Raw genomic sequence first — 18,306 nt, 5'->3', positions numbered from 1 at the left:
GTTATCTACTGTATATAGAGGTGTTATCAGTCATTGTACAGGAGGAGGAGGAGGTGAGCTGTGACATCACCTATTGTGAATGGTGGATCCTGAGTTATGATCAATCTCCTTGTAATCATGTTTGTGATAATAATGAGACTGCTGGAATGTCTTCAGGAAGTGTGATTCTAGTGCAGGGTCCAGTTGCCAGTCTGAAAATTGCAAGGTTCCTGATTATTTTTTTTTTTTTACATGAATAATGATATGGGGAAAAAATCATTAAAAATATACAATCAGGCATTTTTTTTTTTAATTACACACACTTTAAAAACAGCATCTCTCACAATGAAGGACCCAGCAAGTCCTGGAATTACAAGAATAGGCGTAATGCTTAATTCAACCTGTGGGGGAGCTGTAGGAGAACTGAACACTTGCTTCTGTTGTACTGGAAATTTTATGGCTGTTCACAGACAGGCCCCCTAAGTGAAGGATGACGAATTTTTGACCGAACCTTTAAAATCTACAACTCTAGGGAAAGTTTCCCAAAAATAAATAATAATCTTTATTTTTATATAGCGCTAACATATTCCGCAGCGCTTAACAGTTTTTGCACACATTATCATCACTGTCCCCGATGGGGCTCACAATCTAAATTCCCTATCAGTATGTCTTTGGAATGTGGGAGGAAATCGGAGAACCCGGAGGAAACCCACGCAACTCTTTGCAGATGTCCTGGGTGGGATTAGAACCCAGGACCCCAGCGCTGCAAGGCTGCAGTGCTAAGGGATTCTAGATTGTGAGCCCCAATGGGGACAGTGATGATAATGTGTGCAAAACTGTAAAGCGCTGCAGAATATGTTAGCGCTATATAAAAATAAAGATTATTATTTATTATTTAAATAAGCTTTCCCCATGAACAACTGTATCACGGGGAAAGCCACTAGTGGTGAATATACTTTTATATGCTCAAATTCTTGTGGTGAAAATAACGTCACATTTTTTTTTAAAGTGTTTCCTAAGGGAAAACCACTACAATTTAGGCACTGTGTAATCAAAAAGATGCAAAAAAAAAAGCTATGAAAATGCTTGGGACACTTCTACATTGAACAGAAATCACTAATGGAAATAACTAAAACCAGAGTTTTCGGAAGCGGTTTACAATAGAAAACTCATCTTTATTGACTGTTGTAAAGAAGCTCAGTGTGAACAGCGCCTTAACGGGTCAGAATACTCAGCCTTTACGGGTCAGAATACTCAGCCTTTACGGGTCACAATACTCAGCCTTTACGGGTCACAATACTCAGCCTTTACGGGTCACAATACTCAGCCTTTACGGGTCACAATACTCAGCCTTTACGGGTCACAATACTCAGCCTTTACGGGTCACAATACTCAGCCTTTACCGGTCACAATACTCAGCCTTTACGGGTCACAATACTCAGCCTTTACGGGTCACAATACTCAGCCTTTACGGGTCACAATACTCAGCCTTTACGGGTCACAATACTCGGCCTCTACGGGTCACAATACTCGGCCTCTACGGGTCACAATACTCGGCCTCTACGGGTCACAATACTCGGCCTCTACGGGTCACAATACTCAGCCTTTACGGGTCAGAACAGGATACGGGAGTAGCAAGAAGTGTTGCTGTATGAATGAGAATAAAAGTGCTGTATTCTGCCAACTCCACGGTCCTATAGAAAACGGACAGATCTTTAGGACGCTCCAATGTGGTGGGGGTCTCAGCGGTGAGACCCCAGTGATCATACCTTGATCATATGTCCTATAAATCGGTGATACTTTTTGTTAATAGACCTTTTATGTATTTTATTACTTTTAGTTTTAATTAAAACTAAAGAGAAATGTGTGATGAAGGCTTCTTGCCAAACGCCACTTTTGCCTTCCTTACAATCCGGTCCGGTTTCCATCATTTTTTCATATGTTATCTATATGATCTCATATTACTCTACTAAATCCTGCAGATTACCAGGACATGGAGTTTCCTTCCCATTGCGATATCTTTAAAATGTGCTTTTTTTTTTTTAATGTTGCTGTAATGACGTTTTGTCTCGTCTATGCGCCTGAAGTCTAGATTCCTGATAAAAGGCGGCGGCGGCACGTGGATGACCCCGCTTCCCACCCACACAACTATCTGTACACACGTGCAACCGCAGAGACGTGCGAGAAGACGAAGGCAGGACGCGATGACCCGAGCCGTCTGCTAATCACATAATAATGAGGCCGAGCCGCTGTGTACAATATTAAAATTTATTCTGAAAACTCCTGTACATTTCTCTTAATACACGTGGATTTTTGACATCTAAGTAATAGCACAAAACCAATTTGCTTGAGCAGCCGGCGACCGTAGAAAACTGCCTGCATCTTACAGAAGAGAGTGTACAAAAATCACTTTACCAAGGTCTTAAAATCCCCCTGAAAATATAAAAATAAATTAACTTTAATTTGTATTTTTTTAGTTTTTTTTCCTCTATTTGCCGATTAGAAATATTACAAATCAGAATATTATTGTTATCATATCAACTTTAACAATACAAAACAGATCCACAAAAAAAAACAAAACTATCCATATGTACAGAATGAGGTAAGGGCTGAGCAGTAACAACCTGCAAGACACATTACTGGAGGTCCGCGTGGTCTCGGTCACACAGCGTAGGTGAAATTGCAGCGGGGTCTATTTCTCTATTACCATTAATAATGCACACAGTCAAGTACAGATCAGCAGCCATCCTACCGACCGCGCGATCCCGATAGCTCTGCGTGCAAGGATATGAAGCCGGGCCGAAGGGTGTCAATGACAAGGACCATTAGGGAGCAACTCATTAACCAATGTGACTTTCCTGGGCGTTTCGGCCCATTGTGCTAACAGCACAAGTAATATGGACTCGTAGGTTGTCCCTATAAGAATCCATACCGGCTGCCACAGGATAGGTGAAAAGTGTATGGTCGCTGGGACCAGCCAATAACAAGTGGAGCGGTACTGAGCATGTGCGACCACTGCTGCGTTCCCCGTGGTCAAGAATGCTCACTACCGTTCCTTTCACACAAGGGACTTTTGGAATACCCCTGTTCTTACCCCCTGTTCTTAGATTAGCGGGGGGTCCCAGCGTTCATACTATGCTGTATATAATGGATAAATGTCTACAGAACAACCCCCTCTAAATGTTGCTATTCACCGACTGCAAACATACAGTTTCTGCTTAGGCACTCCATTGGTTTCCTGAACCAAAAAATGGAAGACCGTTCAGAGAAGAAGGGAAATACAACCCCAAAACTGTTCTCTGGGTGTTTCCAATCTCATCCCCTTTTATATGTCTTATTAGAACATATTGATGTCACAGATGGATGCTCTCTGATCCGGACCCCCCACCCGATCCCCTCTATAAACCCAGTAAAAGGGATAGAAGAATGAACTCTCGAACCCAGCCTTAGAAAGTGGTCTTATACGTAAAACTGTAGGACCCCCTCAAGGAATGACCGGGGCACTATCCGATGAGCTGGGAGCAAACTTAATAGTTCAAAGTTTTCCCTCATCAGTTGCTCCCTAATGTCCGAGGGGATGTATAACGGGGGGCAGCAATGGTTGACAGAGAAGCCTCTAAACTTACGTGTAAAAATAATTTCACATGTATTTTTTGTTTTAGCTTCATTCCTTAGAAATAAGGAAAAAAAAATAATTTTTTTTTTTTGCAGGACTAAGACTTTTAAAGTCAAGTTTTCCAATTCCCTTTCTTATTTTCTACTTTTGTTGGTCTCAACATGTTTCCATTTGTTTAGATCAGCAAATTACAGCAATGAGCACACACCGTCCAGGCCATAGGGGTCACCTCCGCACAGTCAGCCCCCCCAATAAAAGAGCTGTCAAACTGCCGATTACGCTGGAGAACAACATACTTTTCCTCTGTAAAGGCCACAGAGCAAACCTAGTATTACCTGCGGTCTATCCGTGGAAAATACGAATCTGCCAGAGCAGGGGCAATATAGACAGATGATCCTAATGGACCAACCCCTATATAATAATGGCAGGAATATAAATCCGAGCTGGCATGGTGTATGCGCCGGGACACTGCTGAACATAGCAACTGTTGGTATTTCCAGCAGAAGAGTAAAAACGGTAAATGCCGCTACTCTTAGTCCTAGGAATACGTACATTATATGGGCAATTCCTGTAAATTCCACATATTCTTCCAATCTTGTAACTGTGCTATAAAATAAAATGGTGCCACGTAATTAGAGATCTGATGTAAGAACCCAAAAGTGTGGGAATTCTCCCCGCAGTTGCATATCTCATTGCTAGGAAATAAATAACCAGTGACCACAGTCGGCATCACTGGCACAGAACAACCAGTGACCACAGTTGGTATCAGTGGCACACAATAACCAATGACCACAGTCGGCATCACTGGAATAGAATAACCAGTGGCCAGAGTCAGAATCACTGGAACAGAATAACCAGTGACCACAGTCGGCATCACTGGAATAGAATAACCAGTGACCACAGTCACATCAGTGGCACACAATAACCAGTGACCACAGTCGGCATCACTGGAATAGAATAACCAGTGACCACAGTCACATCAGTGGCACACAATAACCAGTGACCACAGTCGGCATTACTGGAATAGAATAACCAGTGGCCAGAGTCAGAATCACTGCAACAGAATAACCAGTGACCACAGTCGGCATCACTGGAATAGAATAACCAGTGACCACAGTCGGCATTACTGGAATAGAATAACCAGTGACCACAGTCTATTCCAGTAATGCAGAGTAACCAGTGACCACAGTCGGCATTAGTGGCACACAATAACCAGTGACCACAGTCGGCATTAGTGGCACACAATAACCAGTGACCACAGTCGGTATCAGTTGCACACAATAACCAGTGACCACAGTCGGTATCAGTGGCACACAATAACCAGTGACCACAGTCGGCATCAGTGGCACACAATAATCAGTGACCACAGTCGGCATCACTGGAATAGAATTCTCAGTGACCACAGTCGGCATTAGTAGCACACAATAATCAGTGACCACAGTCGGTATCAGTGGCACACAATAACCAGTGACCACAGTCGGCATCACTGGAATAGAATTCTCAGTGACCACAGTCGGCATCAGTGGCACACAATAACCAGTGACCACAGTCGGCATCAGTGGCACACAATAACCAGTGACCACAGTCGGTATCAGTTGCACACAATAACCAGTGACCACAGTCGGCATCAGTGGCACACAATAACCAGTGACCACAGTCGGTATCAGTTGCACACAATAACCAGTGACCACAGTCGGCATCAGTGGCACACAATAACCAGTGACCACAGTCGGCAATAGTGGCATAGAAGACAGATGGAGCCTCTAGTGCAATGTCGGCCTCATGTCTGCTCTGGGACCCTCAGTAACAGGCACTTTCATTGGAATAATATGGCGCTGTCCCCGCACCAACCCTTCTGTCTGTGCTCCCTGTAGTCTGCAAAACAGAACATCAACGGCAGGAAAACCTGTGCGGTAACAATCATATTGTTCATTAATAGAAGTGACCGGTGGCAGGATTGCCCCGAGGTCTCACAAGCGCCGTCCCCACACAGTCGGGACTCGCCAGTCACGTCCGGACCACAGTGTTTTTACCTTTCTCAGACTTAATACAGCCAAATATCAGTGCAACAAAGCAACAAGAAAGTTACGATGAATAAATATCTGAAGCCTTGTGTGGCTGCTGCCGCCATCTTCTGCCTCTGATGTGGCGCGCTCGGCAGCATGCCGCTTCCCCATCTGGTGGAAGTATGATGGTGAATATGGAAGAAAGTCAAGAGGTCTTCATTTGCATTGTTTCTTTGCTATGGAAAAGGAAGACGTCATTTATTTTCAGAAAAGTCAAGTGCCAGGAGGCGGCATGGAGCTCTGTACACCTCACGTATCAGCTTTTATCTGCCATGACTGGTCCATTCTTTTCTCCAAGCCTCTGAGGAGAAAAGGAAATAATCAGCATATTATACTCCACCCCGGACCCCTTCCCCCAAATTACAAGCGTCCGGTTCCTTCGCACCAGCATGTACATGCAATGGGACTTGGAAATAATAGTGAATTTTTTTCATCCAGCTGTTTCCAGAGACCCCTGTTCTAGTGATCGATGGGGATTGTACAGGTGGGCCCCCAACAATCCTGTGGATTTACGGTGACTTAATCCCTTTACATCAATACTGAGGAAAGGTGATACAAAAAAAACCTTTAAGGTCATCGGAGCGAGGTCCTCTGCCCAGCAGGGCTGCATTCGCAAAACCGAAGATTTTTTAGAGGTGTTTTTCAAAATTTTATGACGTCTGACTGCGAGCTACATGACAACATGACAAAGTAATAACTCACCTTTAATATCCCCCCACGTTCCAGCGCCACCGCAGCTTGTCACATGCTATAAAATCATTCATGTGACCACTGCAGCCAATCACTGGCCTCAGCGGTCACGTGCCATACATGTACAATCTGGACCACTAGTAGTTGTGCTGGAACGGTGAGAGGTTTGGAAGGCGACTTATGGTCACTTTATTACATTATCGCATCGTCCGTTGTGTGTCATATCATCATACCCTGGACAATCCCTTTAACATGCGTTATCATCCTTAATGCTTTTTCTTTAGGTGGTACGTTTGTGATAATATGACTGAGGATCTCGGCTTGCGGACACATCTGTAAACACTTACTGCGACTTTGTGAACGGCGTTGTCAGTGTGCAAGGCCAGGAAGGGGTTGGTGGCGGCGGAGTGCAGGGTGGCGGCCTGCGCTCCGGTCAGCAGGTTGTTGAGCGGTAGCTGCGCTGTGGCGGGGATCTGCAGATGCTGAAGATCTGGATGGTGGTGCTGCTGCTGCGAGTGCTGCTGCATGATCTGATACAGCAGGGCATGGTGCTGCTCCTGGGGGGGAGGAATACAAGAAAAATGAAGACGTGCAGTTTGGGCTCCACAAAGGAGTCCGCAAATATCGGATTTATATGCACAACACTCATCCCTCTCATGGCAGAACCACCACTAGGGGGCAGTCCACTCTGCAGCGCTCGTCTTATCACAACCTGAAGGACGTGATAGTTGGAAGACTTGTGGAAACCAACTAGAAACTGAAAAATCATCAATAGTCCGTACGATGGAATGTCAGAGCCGTAGGTGGAAGCGCTCTTACCGGAGTCAGCTGATGGGAGCTCAGGAGCTGCTGGAACTGCTGGTGCTGCTGATGGAGGAAGAGCTGCCTCTGCTGATCCGAGAGGAGTCCCAATCCCGAGGCACTGCAACAAGGAACAGCCCCGATTAATAATAATGGCGGTCGCACCAACGGTAAGGGGGCACAAGTAGCGGCCGAGCTAAAGTGCGCTAAGCAGCCGCTCATCACGTCACTGACCTGTTTGCTAAAGTAGAAGAGATTGGGTGTGTGACGTTGGGTAACATCGCCCCGTGAGTCAGGGCAGTGGTTTGGGGTAATGCCGCCGGAGTCTGAATCACTCCGTTCAAGGCCCCAACAATGCCATTAATGGCCAGCTGGTTGGCTGGAAGAGCTCCAATTATTGCACCCACTCCCGACATGGCAGGAAGAGCTGGCGTGACCGACTGAATGCCACTTGTTAGTGTTCCCATGGTGACACCATTGATTCTCTGCACCCCTTGGACTTGCTGTGCCGGACTCTGACCATCGGGGGGCGGAGTGGAGAGCGAGGAAGAACTGCTGGTGCTTTGCCTGCTTGATGTCAGCTCCTTAAAGAGAGAAGAAAAAAAAAAATCAAGATAATAAGTGAGATCTTTGCTGCAATGTCTCCACGAGCTAAGACCTTCCTCAATGACGGGAGAGACCCTTTATTCATGAGAAATACAGATATTGATTAATATCAGACAAAACGCATTCACAGTGGTCTTTAGGAAAGTGTTTGTCCATCCCTCAATATGGCCGCCTGAGCGGAGACAGGTCTTCATGGAGTACAGTGACCTTTCAATTGGCCAGACGTGCAGAGAATACATAATGGAGCTGCCGGTGCTCGCCGTGTCACATACCAGTAACACTGGGATTAGCGGCAGCAACGGATCTAGCATTCATCCTGAATATCTCACCACGTACCTGATGTGGGGCTGGATGGGAGCCCTCTGGCTGGAAGTTTCCAAGGTGCGGACTTTTACTGATGCCCAGTGCATCTGTACCGGATACTGCAAAGAAGGAAATATGGCGGGTTATGATAGGACGGACAACGACGCTCCAATCCTAAATGACTCCAGAGATGAGCGGATTACACACAGAATAAAGCACACTGCAGGCAGGCTCCCGGGTGACGCCACAACAAGCAACAACCATTGCTAAAGCTCTAGAGAAAGGGGCGACGCAAAACTGAACCTCCCACCATACACCGACAGTGGCGAAGAGTTGTGGTTTAGGGAGATCCATGATGTAGAGGCAGAGACCCTGATTCCAGAGATGTGTCTCTGCTGCAGAGCTCAGAATGCGGAGCGCTATATAGTCCCGCCCCCATCACTGAATGGCAGCTTTCTGTGTACAATGTGAATAGGCAGAAAGTAGCCAATCACGGTTGGAGGAAGGGCTACCCAGACCATTTGAATAGGAGACATATGGCACCTTGTCATGTAATGATAATCTCCTGATGATAAAACACTGATCTTATTGAAGCAGCAAAAAACAGCCCAGTAAGTAACACAAACAAAACCCGACATATCTTTAACAGCAGATTAGAAGATACAGCTTGCAGGTTGTGGCTATGTTGGAGGTGTCAGCAACCTTCTGCACTCCAGCTGCTATGAAACTACAACTCCCAGCATTTCCTAAAGGCGACCTGTTGATTTCACAAAAGCTGTAGGGCCAAAGGTTGCAGATGCCTGCAAGGTCAAGTTAATGGGAGGCAAGACGTTCACAGGTTTTGTAAGGAGGGGGTTGTGGGTTATCTGGACTATATGTCCTCCTCACAGGTCCAGGCTCGCCTGCACTGCTAGATGAAATAATGAATCCAACCGCGCAGGAGAGGAGACAATGTATGTGCTTACCATGCTGTGACGGGTATGTGTGCACCTGAGGAGACGCGCTATGGCTGGAGGATATGGCCGGGAAGGGCACGGACAGCTGGGCATTCAGGAGCTGCAGACGCTCCTTCTTGGCAGTGAGGTTCTTGATCTGCTCCTCCAGGCGCCGGTTCTCCACTTGCAGCTGGTGCAGGGACTTTAGCATCCCCAGAACTAGGAGCGACAGAAAAAGAGAAAACCGGGGTGAGATCATTATACCCAACGGCTGGAAATAACACAACGCTGAAAAGTTCCGACACCAGATCACAAACCTCAGTCAGCGACATGTCCGTCCCTCAGGGCATAAAATATGTAATTCAGAGGTCTAGGAAAGCCGGATGGCCCCCCTATATGGGCAGTAAGAGCAGCCACAATGGTTGTCTGCCAGATAACTTCTATATATCTGAATAGGATATTACAGTGCACCTCCGATTACTTACACCAGGCCGGTCCCTCGGCCCGCACCCGGCCGGACCCTCGGCCCATTTTATGTTATGTTTTGTTATGTTTTGATGCAAAGCGTCCAGTTGTTGCCCTTATGAAAATGCCACTATGTAAGAACAATCTATAGGAAATACACTTGAGGCTTAATAATCTACTAATTACAAAGCGACCCGATAAGTTGACAAGCTGGAGGCTGAAAAGGCGACAAAGGCTAGACAGGAAAGGGTTAATAATCGCCATTTAGACCCGCATGTGACAGTCACATGTATCCTAATAAATGACCTAATCTGATATAACGGGGGCAGGACGCGCTAGTACGGCACAGGATTCCCTTTCTTCTCCCGCTATGGAGGGGTCGCTCCTAAGCAGATCCCTGGACCAGAAATGTCCTGCTCTTTGAGGTTGACATGAGCAGATTTTCCCGGCAGGTCCTCGTGGCGCCACATGAGTGAAATACTGGCAAACGTCACCTTCACGCCGATCAACACCAGTGAGCGAAACGTAACCCGAGCTCCGGCTACAGGGGGACCGACTGCGACTTTATCCAAACGCCACTGTTCCTCCCTAGTATATGCACAAATGTTTTCCTCCCCGTCAGCCGAGCTCCGTTTTAGTCCCCCCCTCCCCCCTTTTTTTTTCCAGAAATTAAACGTGATTTTTTACAAGTGAGACTTTGCAGCCGCTGATGTGATACCTTGGGGAGAATTGTATTCTGGAGCTTTCACTCCCCATAGAAGAAACACAATACTGATGGGATTACCGACCGGACCCTGGAAATAGCAGCCTGCTCACTGATTCCTCTGCGTCCTCCCAGGAAGGGGGGGAAAAAAGCCCCCAAAATGTAAAAAAAATAAGAGGAGGATCTCTATGGCTTAAATGGTTCTGCTGCTCCACAGCTTGTGTGGAGAGAATCGCGGACAGCGCACAATACAGTTTTCTTTGTTTGCTTGACCTCTATTCCAGAAGATAAATCTGGATCAGGAATCGTCACATCTGGTCATTTCCCAAGGATTTCACTTGACCCCCTCCCTCTTTTTAAGCCAATACAAAGGGGCTCTAGTGCGGCCAAATGAGATGCAAGACAACGTGGTAAACCTGTCCGCTCGCTATCATGTCTAAAGGTACCGTCACACTAGACGATATCGCTAGCGATCCGTGACGTTGCAGCGTCCTCACTAGCGATATCGTCCAGTGTGACAGGCAGCAGCGATCAGGCCCCTGCTGTGCTGTCGCTGGTCGGGGCAGAAAGGCCAGGACTTTATTTCGTCGCTGGACTCCCCGCAGACATCGCTGAATCGGCGTGTGTGACACCGATTCAGCGATGTCTTCGCTGGTAACCAGGGTAAACATCGGGTAACTAAGCGCAGGGCCGCGCTTAGTAACCCGATGTTTACCCTGGTTACCATCCTAAAAGTAAAAAAAAACAAACAGTACATACTTACCTACCGCTGTCTGTCCCCGGCGCTGTGCTCTGCACTCCTCCTGTACTGGCTGTGAGCGTCGGTCAGCCGGAAAGCAGAGCGGTGACGTCACCGCTCTGCTTTACGGCCGCTGTGCTCACACAGACAGTACAGGAGGAGTGCAGAGCACAGCGCTGGAGGACAGACGGCTGTAGGTAAGTATGTAGTGTTTTTTTTTTTTTTACTTTTAGGATGGTAACCAGGGTAAACATCGGGTTACTAAGCGCGGCCCTGCGCTTAGTTACCCGATGTTTACCCTGGTTACCTGCATCGTTGGTCGCTGGAGAGCGGTCTGTGTGACAGCTCTCCAGCGACCAAACAGCGACGCTGCAGCGATCCGGATCGTTGTCGGTATCGCTGCAGCGTCGCTAAGTGTGACGGTACCTTTAGGGATTATCCCTGCATGAATTTCCTTGCAATTAGCATTTTTTTCCAGGATACCATTAATAGCAGCTATAGGGTAAGTACGAGGACGTCCACTTCAGCGGCTGAGAAAAGTTTTAACCTCCAATACTACAATCTCAAAAAGTAGAAGATAACAATCAAATTTTTGGCTATTTCTGCTAAGTTTGTGAATCAGAAGTGAGTCCAGATCCTAAACAGAATGGAGGCCATTATTATTATTATTTACTATTATTATTCTTATGCTTTTTCTTACATGGCGCTATCTTATTCCGCAGCGCTTACATAGGCCATAAAAATGGGGTTTGCCGGTACCAATTGGGGTTGCATGGCAAACATCACAGAGGGACCCTGACTCCCATTCATCAGCAGGCGTATGTGCTGAAAAAGCTTATCTCAGGGGTAATTTCCAATTAGGGGCTCCTTCACAAGAAAACCTCTGTAGCTGCAGTGATGTAATGGCCAGAAAAGGAAATTAAAGGGAATGTCACATGAACACGCATCACCTACAGAGTACAGAAAAAAACGGCAGGGAAGAGGGTCAGGGAGTCTCCACGTGAGTAGTATCCAGCTGGAATCCTAGCGAGTCTGTCAGCATGTGTCTGATGGGTGACGATCCCGCTGGTGCATTCTGGTGCAGCAGTGCACCCCTAGTCATAGGATATAGTGAGAACATAAAGAACAAACAGTGACCGAGAGCGGGGAGAGACCGAGAGCGGGGAGAGACCAAGAGCGGGGAGAGACCGAGAGCGGGGAGGAGACCGAGAGCGGGGAGGAGACCGAGAGCGGGGAGGAGACCGAGAGCGGGGAGGAGACCGAGAGCGGGGAGGAGACCGAGAGCGGGGAGGAGACCGAGAGCGGGGAGAGACCGAGAGCGGGGAGAGACCGAGAGCCTCAGAATTCTCTCTGTTCAGCCGCGATGGAGCAGTTGCTTCCGTCAGCCATACAGACATTGAATTGAATGCCGCGGTGTATGTATAACCACAGTTTTAGTGGTAGTGAGTGTGACTATGGGGCTCTCAGTGGTGAGATTCCTGCGATCACACAATATACTCCTATCCTATGCCTCGTGAAACAATAATGGATAATATTATAGCATAAAATGCTGCCAATGCCTGAAAAGAATTGTAAATGTCGCCGTATTTGTTCTTGTGATACACTAACGCCCGTATGTCATCAGCGTACTGAATTGAAGAATGGATCTTCTGCACTTCAACATTTCCCAACCCATAAACCAGAATGTATTTGCATTAGAGACCATGAATTCTATTAGTGCTGCCCCGTCTTACCGTCCTGTCCGCACTTCTTCACCCGGCATCCCGGGCACCTCTGGCGCTTACCATGTGAGCCTAGACATCCTCGTGTCCAGGTGTGATGCACATCATGGCATTGCGGGGTCTAGCGAGAGCCAGAGGAGCTAAAGATGCCAGGAGGAGGATTCTTCAGCGAGGAAGTGCAGACCGGCTGCTATGGAGGACAGGACTGAATGCCGAACCAGAGTAACTCATCTCTAATTTCCATTGATTGTTGCTGGCCGGTCGGTCATATCAGATATGTCTATAGCAATGCTAAAGGTGTATGCATGGAGGCGGCACAGGAGGCGGTAAGCCGGGCACTACTTACTGTCACTAGTCGCCCCTTGTTCCTGCAGGAATTGCTGTCCGTCACTCCACTGTCTCTCCAGAAGCTGCTCTATACTGGTCACCGGCAGGGGGGCGCTGTCCTGGCTGACATTCCCAGACGGCTCGTAGCGGATGGAGAGACTGTTCAGAGGGGACCTGCCACAAAGAAACATTCAGGTCAGAAATTATACAAAAAAAAAAAAAAAATCAGATACAAATATCCTATACAGACTGCAGCAGTGATCGGGGGGGGGGAGTGACCTGGGAACAGCAGTCACATTATTGTCTCTGTTATACCGGTGACTTCCTAAATTACCCTAATTAAATGACAATTATTGAATGATCATATAAAATTTAGAATTAACAATAATCGAACAGTTAAAAATGTAGCGTCACATAAAAACACATGATAAAATACTTGGGACAAAAATCCCACTGGAACAAAAAAAAAAAGGCAAGTATAAACTTGCACAAAAGTATGTAGTAGGCAATAGGTGCCTGCTGGGAGACAGATATTGTTTGAAGTCTCCCTTATGATTTGGATATCTAGCGTCCACTACTCCGGTTTGTTACTTTTTAATGTAGGGTTACATTTCCGCCCCTACCAGGCCCCTCACAGCCATGTAGCTGCTAATTGCACCAAGGAATGCAGGACAAAGTTCTCCAACACGTAGGACTGGTAATTGCTCTAATATTGACAAAGTTACTTAGGCAAAATACGAGTTTTCCATTGCAAACACACAAGCGCAGAGAACAGGTGACTCTCACGCGGCTCCTCCTAATGGGCCGCGGTAGCGAGATACAATTTCCCTAAAAAATGTACACAGGATTAAAAGGCTGTGATCAGTCTTTCAGCTGTCAGCCGGGCTCCGTCACAGGAGAGAATCCCATATCGGAAAACAAATGCAAAGTATTCTCGCTGGGACCGCTAGTCAATCTGACTTATGATTGCAGGTCTGCTACCAGGAATCTGGGGCCCTCAAATGAATTGCTGGGACCATGATGGACGAGCACTTCCAAGGCGAGAGAATGGAGAACCACAGGGAACAAGCTCAAGTTGCTGAATGGAGCTCACTTATTTCCAAAGCTCGGGAATATCTGCCCCAATCTCCCTATTTATTTGATTAATTACTCATGAGACGGGGGAAGAAACGCATGCCGGACGTACAAAGCCTCTTCTACAAGATGTCTGAAAATAGTCAATTAATTATAAAATAAATCTTAATAAATCCATTTACACCTTTAATCATCAGAACAATTTCAATAAGGACTCCCCCCTCAAGAACCCCTCATTTTTTAGGGTAGTTTGTGTTGCTTCCAATATTCTGCCGTTAGTAAGTGTTCCCAGTAGTCGGACCCCTCTAATCAACCAATCTATGCAGTTTTGAGCACTGCTTTCATCTGAGTGTTCAGGGTAGATCATCCTACAGAACTGGTGCAGCACGAGAAGAGTTTTGCAGATTAGTTGCAATAGCTCCCCTCCCCAGATGAGAACACAATGCCAACATGTAGAGAGAAAATCTGGAAAAATAGAGGTTAGTGGATGTGAAGTAATCACTCATAGCAGTGCACTAACACACAGAAGTTCCATGTTTTTTCTAACCATTATGCATCATCTCCCAGCAACATACATCCAGATCGGAACTGTCCAGCGACTAATGTCCTACAAGTGATAGCACGTTCAGTTAGCGCTAATGTGGCAGACCTATCAATGGGTATATGTGAGGTCATCCCATGCTGAGCCAGCACGCTGCTTGCCCTGCTTTCCATTACCTTTATTGGCTCTGTAAGATGGATGTTATTCACAAGAAGAAGATTTGCCGCTCTTCAAATATAGTTCGTAATGACAAAATAACAAATTATTGGCTTTAAGTGCTGTTCTGTTAGTTAAAGGATGCCAATTACTCTGTTAAAAGCTTCGCACATTACCTCCGATGTGTCCTGGAATTGCACAATTTGACTCCAAAACATCTAAAAAGCCACATACGCTCAATGATAATGAGAGAGGTTTTCATGGCTGCCCACCCCAACAGAAAATGCTGTCCAAACCCAAAAGGTATGAAGACCCTCTACTGATGCTACAGTGTTACACAAAGTGGATCCTGTGATTTCAATTAAAGAGGTTGGTTCACAAGACAAATATTCAGAAGCCCGAATATGGAACATGAGGTTATCATATAGCGGTGAGAACGGAGAACAGCTTTCCACGAGCGGACCCCATTCTGGCACACACGAGATTTCTTTGTATTACACCGACAGCCATTAAACATCAGAAGAAGCAGGGATTGGGGCAATCAGCTGTAAGACCCTGGAGCTGCATTTACAGAGGTTGTCCCCTGCTTTACCACTGATGACCTATCCTTAGGATAGGTCATTAATGTCTGACCGGTGGAGGTGCGAAGCCCGCCAGTCCACTGTTATTGGTGCCGGGGGAGGCCGGAAGTGCTCAGTTACGGAACCGCTACGTCTACGTAAAGTGGCCATGACTGGGTGAGCACTTCCGCCAGCACGGGAACAGCTGGTCACCTTCCCCCACTGACCAGACATTGATGACCTCTACTAACTATGTTAAAGTCCCGGACATCATCATTTCAGCTCCGGGACTGAAAAGTAGCATCACCTTAGCAATCTACTTTATTTTTATTACTGTTTCAGGGTATTCAAAATAAAAAATTTCCTGTTCTATAAAAGTCTCCTATTGATTTGCATCTTCAGTTCATATGCAGATCAAAGAGTTTCCGTAGTAACAGACTACAAACAAATGCTGTAGTCTGACCTTACAGTCCACCATATCTTAGTCTACAGCAGTTTTCCCCCCAACTCTGGTCCTCAAGAGCCATCAACAGGTCATGTTTTCAGGATTTCCTTAGTATTGCACAGGTGATTGAATGCTTGCCTGTCCAGGTGATGCAATTATCACCTGTGCAATACTAAGGAAATCTTGAAAACAAGACCTGTCGGTGGCTCTTGAGGACTGGAGTTGGGGAACACTCGTCTACAGAATAGAAGCTAGTAAGAAATCCTCCTATTTAAAAATGGAATAAAGAAAAATAGGCTGTAAAAGTGAACCTTCTTCGCTCATAGCTAAATAAAGAATAAAAAGGAACGAGTGAAAACTCGGGCTGTTAGACATCAGACTTGGATGTCTCCTAGGTTGGCTCATGTACAGAGTTTGTTAGGGACTACTGGCAATATTAGTCCAGCTCGGTGTCCACCGTTGCACACTGATGTCCTGGAGGAAGATCTGTAGGCAATGAGATGGCAGAAGATAACAAATAAGGGGTGTCACCGATGGCATAATGAGGTTCTAATAAAGATGAGCAGAAAACTAGAAGAACCTTGCCTGCATGTTGGCAGGGCCAAGTGACGCCCCGACAAGTGTCCCTGGAGGAAACCGGACAGCCTTTCCGCACATGTTTTAATATCATACAAAAGCAAATTCCTTGCTCCTCGGAGAACACCAGCAGCCATTTCTCCACGACCACAGGCTGTCTTTATTATTCCTTCAAATGTCAACAAAATCACTGTCCTCTGACGAGAGGTTTGTTCATTTCGGATGTGTGATTCCCGAGGAAAGAATACTCACTGCGGAGACAGGCTTCCTCTGGGGGAGGCGACCTTCACGGCCAGACTGCGACCATTGTCTGCCAGATCTTGATCTGCTGTAAAACAGGTCAGAGAAGCAGATGTGTTACTGACAGTGTGCAGATCCAGCTCTACCTGTACAATATCGGCTCCCGTTAATGACAAATTGGGGACTTTTTTTTTCCCCTTGATTACGGTATTTTAACCAGATAGAAGCAACCCATTTTCAAATACGAGTGAAATGACCTAATTTTACATAAACTATGTGTTGCCAATTAATAATTCCCAGCTCCCACTGAGCGGGGGGCTTTGACATCACAAAGCTTTTTATGCACGGCACAGCAGGCCGACTGGAACATGCGATCTGGCTTTCCTCAACATAAGCTACATCCGAAATGCTACAAACAACTGGAAAAAGGGGGGAAAAAACAAAAAAAACAACTAAGTACGGGCAGCATAAACATTACAAAAACAGTCATTCACTGCCAGAAGCCATTTAACTCTGCACAATGGAGATTTTGTATATATGAAGATTGTATCATGTTACATCTGATTGTTTAGGGGTATAAAATGATACCATTCATGCAGGTATAAAAAAAAATAAAAAATAAAAAGTTAAAACACAAGGACAAGAGCCAATCTTTTGATTTCACTCAGAATGTATATAGCATATCTATACATGGACACATTAAAACTACAAGCGATTTTTCATACTTCACGAGGGGAAAAACTGGATTATTAAAGCTGAAATATCTGTTGCACGCAATCACTAGAAATAATTCATACACGACGAGGACATGCAGAGCTTGTCTCAAAAAATATTTAATAATTAAAGCTTGTACAGAGTACATTAGAAACAATGTGCAGTTACCCCATCAGGGCTCACACAGTCACCAAGGCGTTATTCTATAGTATTTGTGTAAAGGCTTCACAGAACCCAGAGAAGAAACACACCTTAAAAAGCATAAAATATATCTAAAGCATCAACATAAAGAACAAGAAAATCAATAAAAAAACAAAACAATCTACATTGGGAGTCTGATGAAGGGTAGATCACCTTCACACAAGTTCTTCACATTCATCTGTACGATCAGAGTAGGAAAGTGAATGATAAACTTCCTATCGAACGCAATACAGGGTAAATAAGTTTTCCTTTTAAAATGTACCTCAGTCCACTAGGTATAAACCCTTTCTTTTACCCTTGGCCACAAGGTTTAAACCTCTTCCTCTACTCTAGACCACCAGGTATAAACCCCTTCTACGTGATCACCTGGCATAAACCCCTTCTTCTACATGACCACCAAGCATGAACCCCTTCTTCTACATGACCACCAAGCATGAACCCCTTCTTCTACATGACCACCAAGCATAAGCCCCTTCTTCTACGTGACCACCAAGCATGAACCCCTTCTTCTACATGACCACTAAGCATGAACCCCTTCTTCTACATGACCACCAAGCATAAGCCCCTTCTTCTACATGACCACCAAGCATGAACCCCTTCTTCTACATGACCACCAAGCATAAGCCCCTTCTTCTACATGACCACTAAGCATGAACCCCTTCTTCTACATGACCACCAAGCATAAGCCCATTCTTCTACATGACCACCAAGCATGAACCCCTTCTTCTACATGACCACCAAGCATGAACCCCTTTCTTCTACATGACCACCAAGCATGAACCCCTTCTTCTACATGACCACTAAGCATGAACCCCTCCTTCTACATGACCACCAAGCATAAGCCCCTT

At 45.9% G+C, this 18,306-nt stretch overlaps 1 protein-coding gene across 7 annotated transcripts in view; it reads right to left on the bottom strand.

Annotated features, from left to right (window-relative positions):
* Positions 1-2,233: 2,233 nt before the first annotated feature.
* The window catches only part of MLLT10 (MLLT10 histone lysine methyltransferase DOT1L cofactor), a 247,985-nt gene continuing 231,912 nt past the window's right edge, over positions 2,234-18,306 (bottom strand). For 6 of the 7 annotated variants that reach the window (XM_069729543.1, XM_069729546.1, XM_069729540.1 and 3 more), the window contains 8 exons: positions 16,556-16,631; positions 12,971-13,125; positions 9,027-9,215; positions 8,095-8,180; positions 7,387-7,736; positions 7,171-7,273; positions 6,699-6,908; positions 2,234-5,962 (listed from right to left, as the gene is read on the bottom strand). In XM_069729543.1, the coding sequence (XP_069585644.1) occupies positions 5,918-5,962; positions 6,699-6,908; positions 7,171-7,273; positions 7,387-7,736; positions 8,095-8,180; positions 9,027-9,215; positions 12,971-13,125; positions 16,556-16,631 (1,214 nt within the window). In that variant the 3' untranslated portion in view covers positions 2,234-5,917. The remainder of the gene's footprint in view (positions 5,963-6,698; positions 6,909-7,170; positions 7,274-7,386; positions 7,737-8,094; positions 8,181-9,026; positions 9,216-12,970; positions 13,126-16,555; positions 16,632-18,306) is intronic. The other variant, XM_069729541.1, reaches the window with a different exon arrangement.

The sequence above is a fragment of the Ranitomeya imitator genome, chromosome 6 (genome assembly GCF_032444005.1).
Source record: "Ranitomeya imitator isolate aRanImi1 chromosome 6, aRanImi1.pri, whole genome shotgun sequence".
In the NCBI taxonomy this organism is placed as follows: Eukaryota; Metazoa; Chordata; class Amphibia; order Anura; family Dendrobatidae; genus Ranitomeya; species Ranitomeya imitator.
Note: the sequence above shows the minus strand (reverse complement) of the source record. Positions and strands in the feature narration are given on the sequence as shown.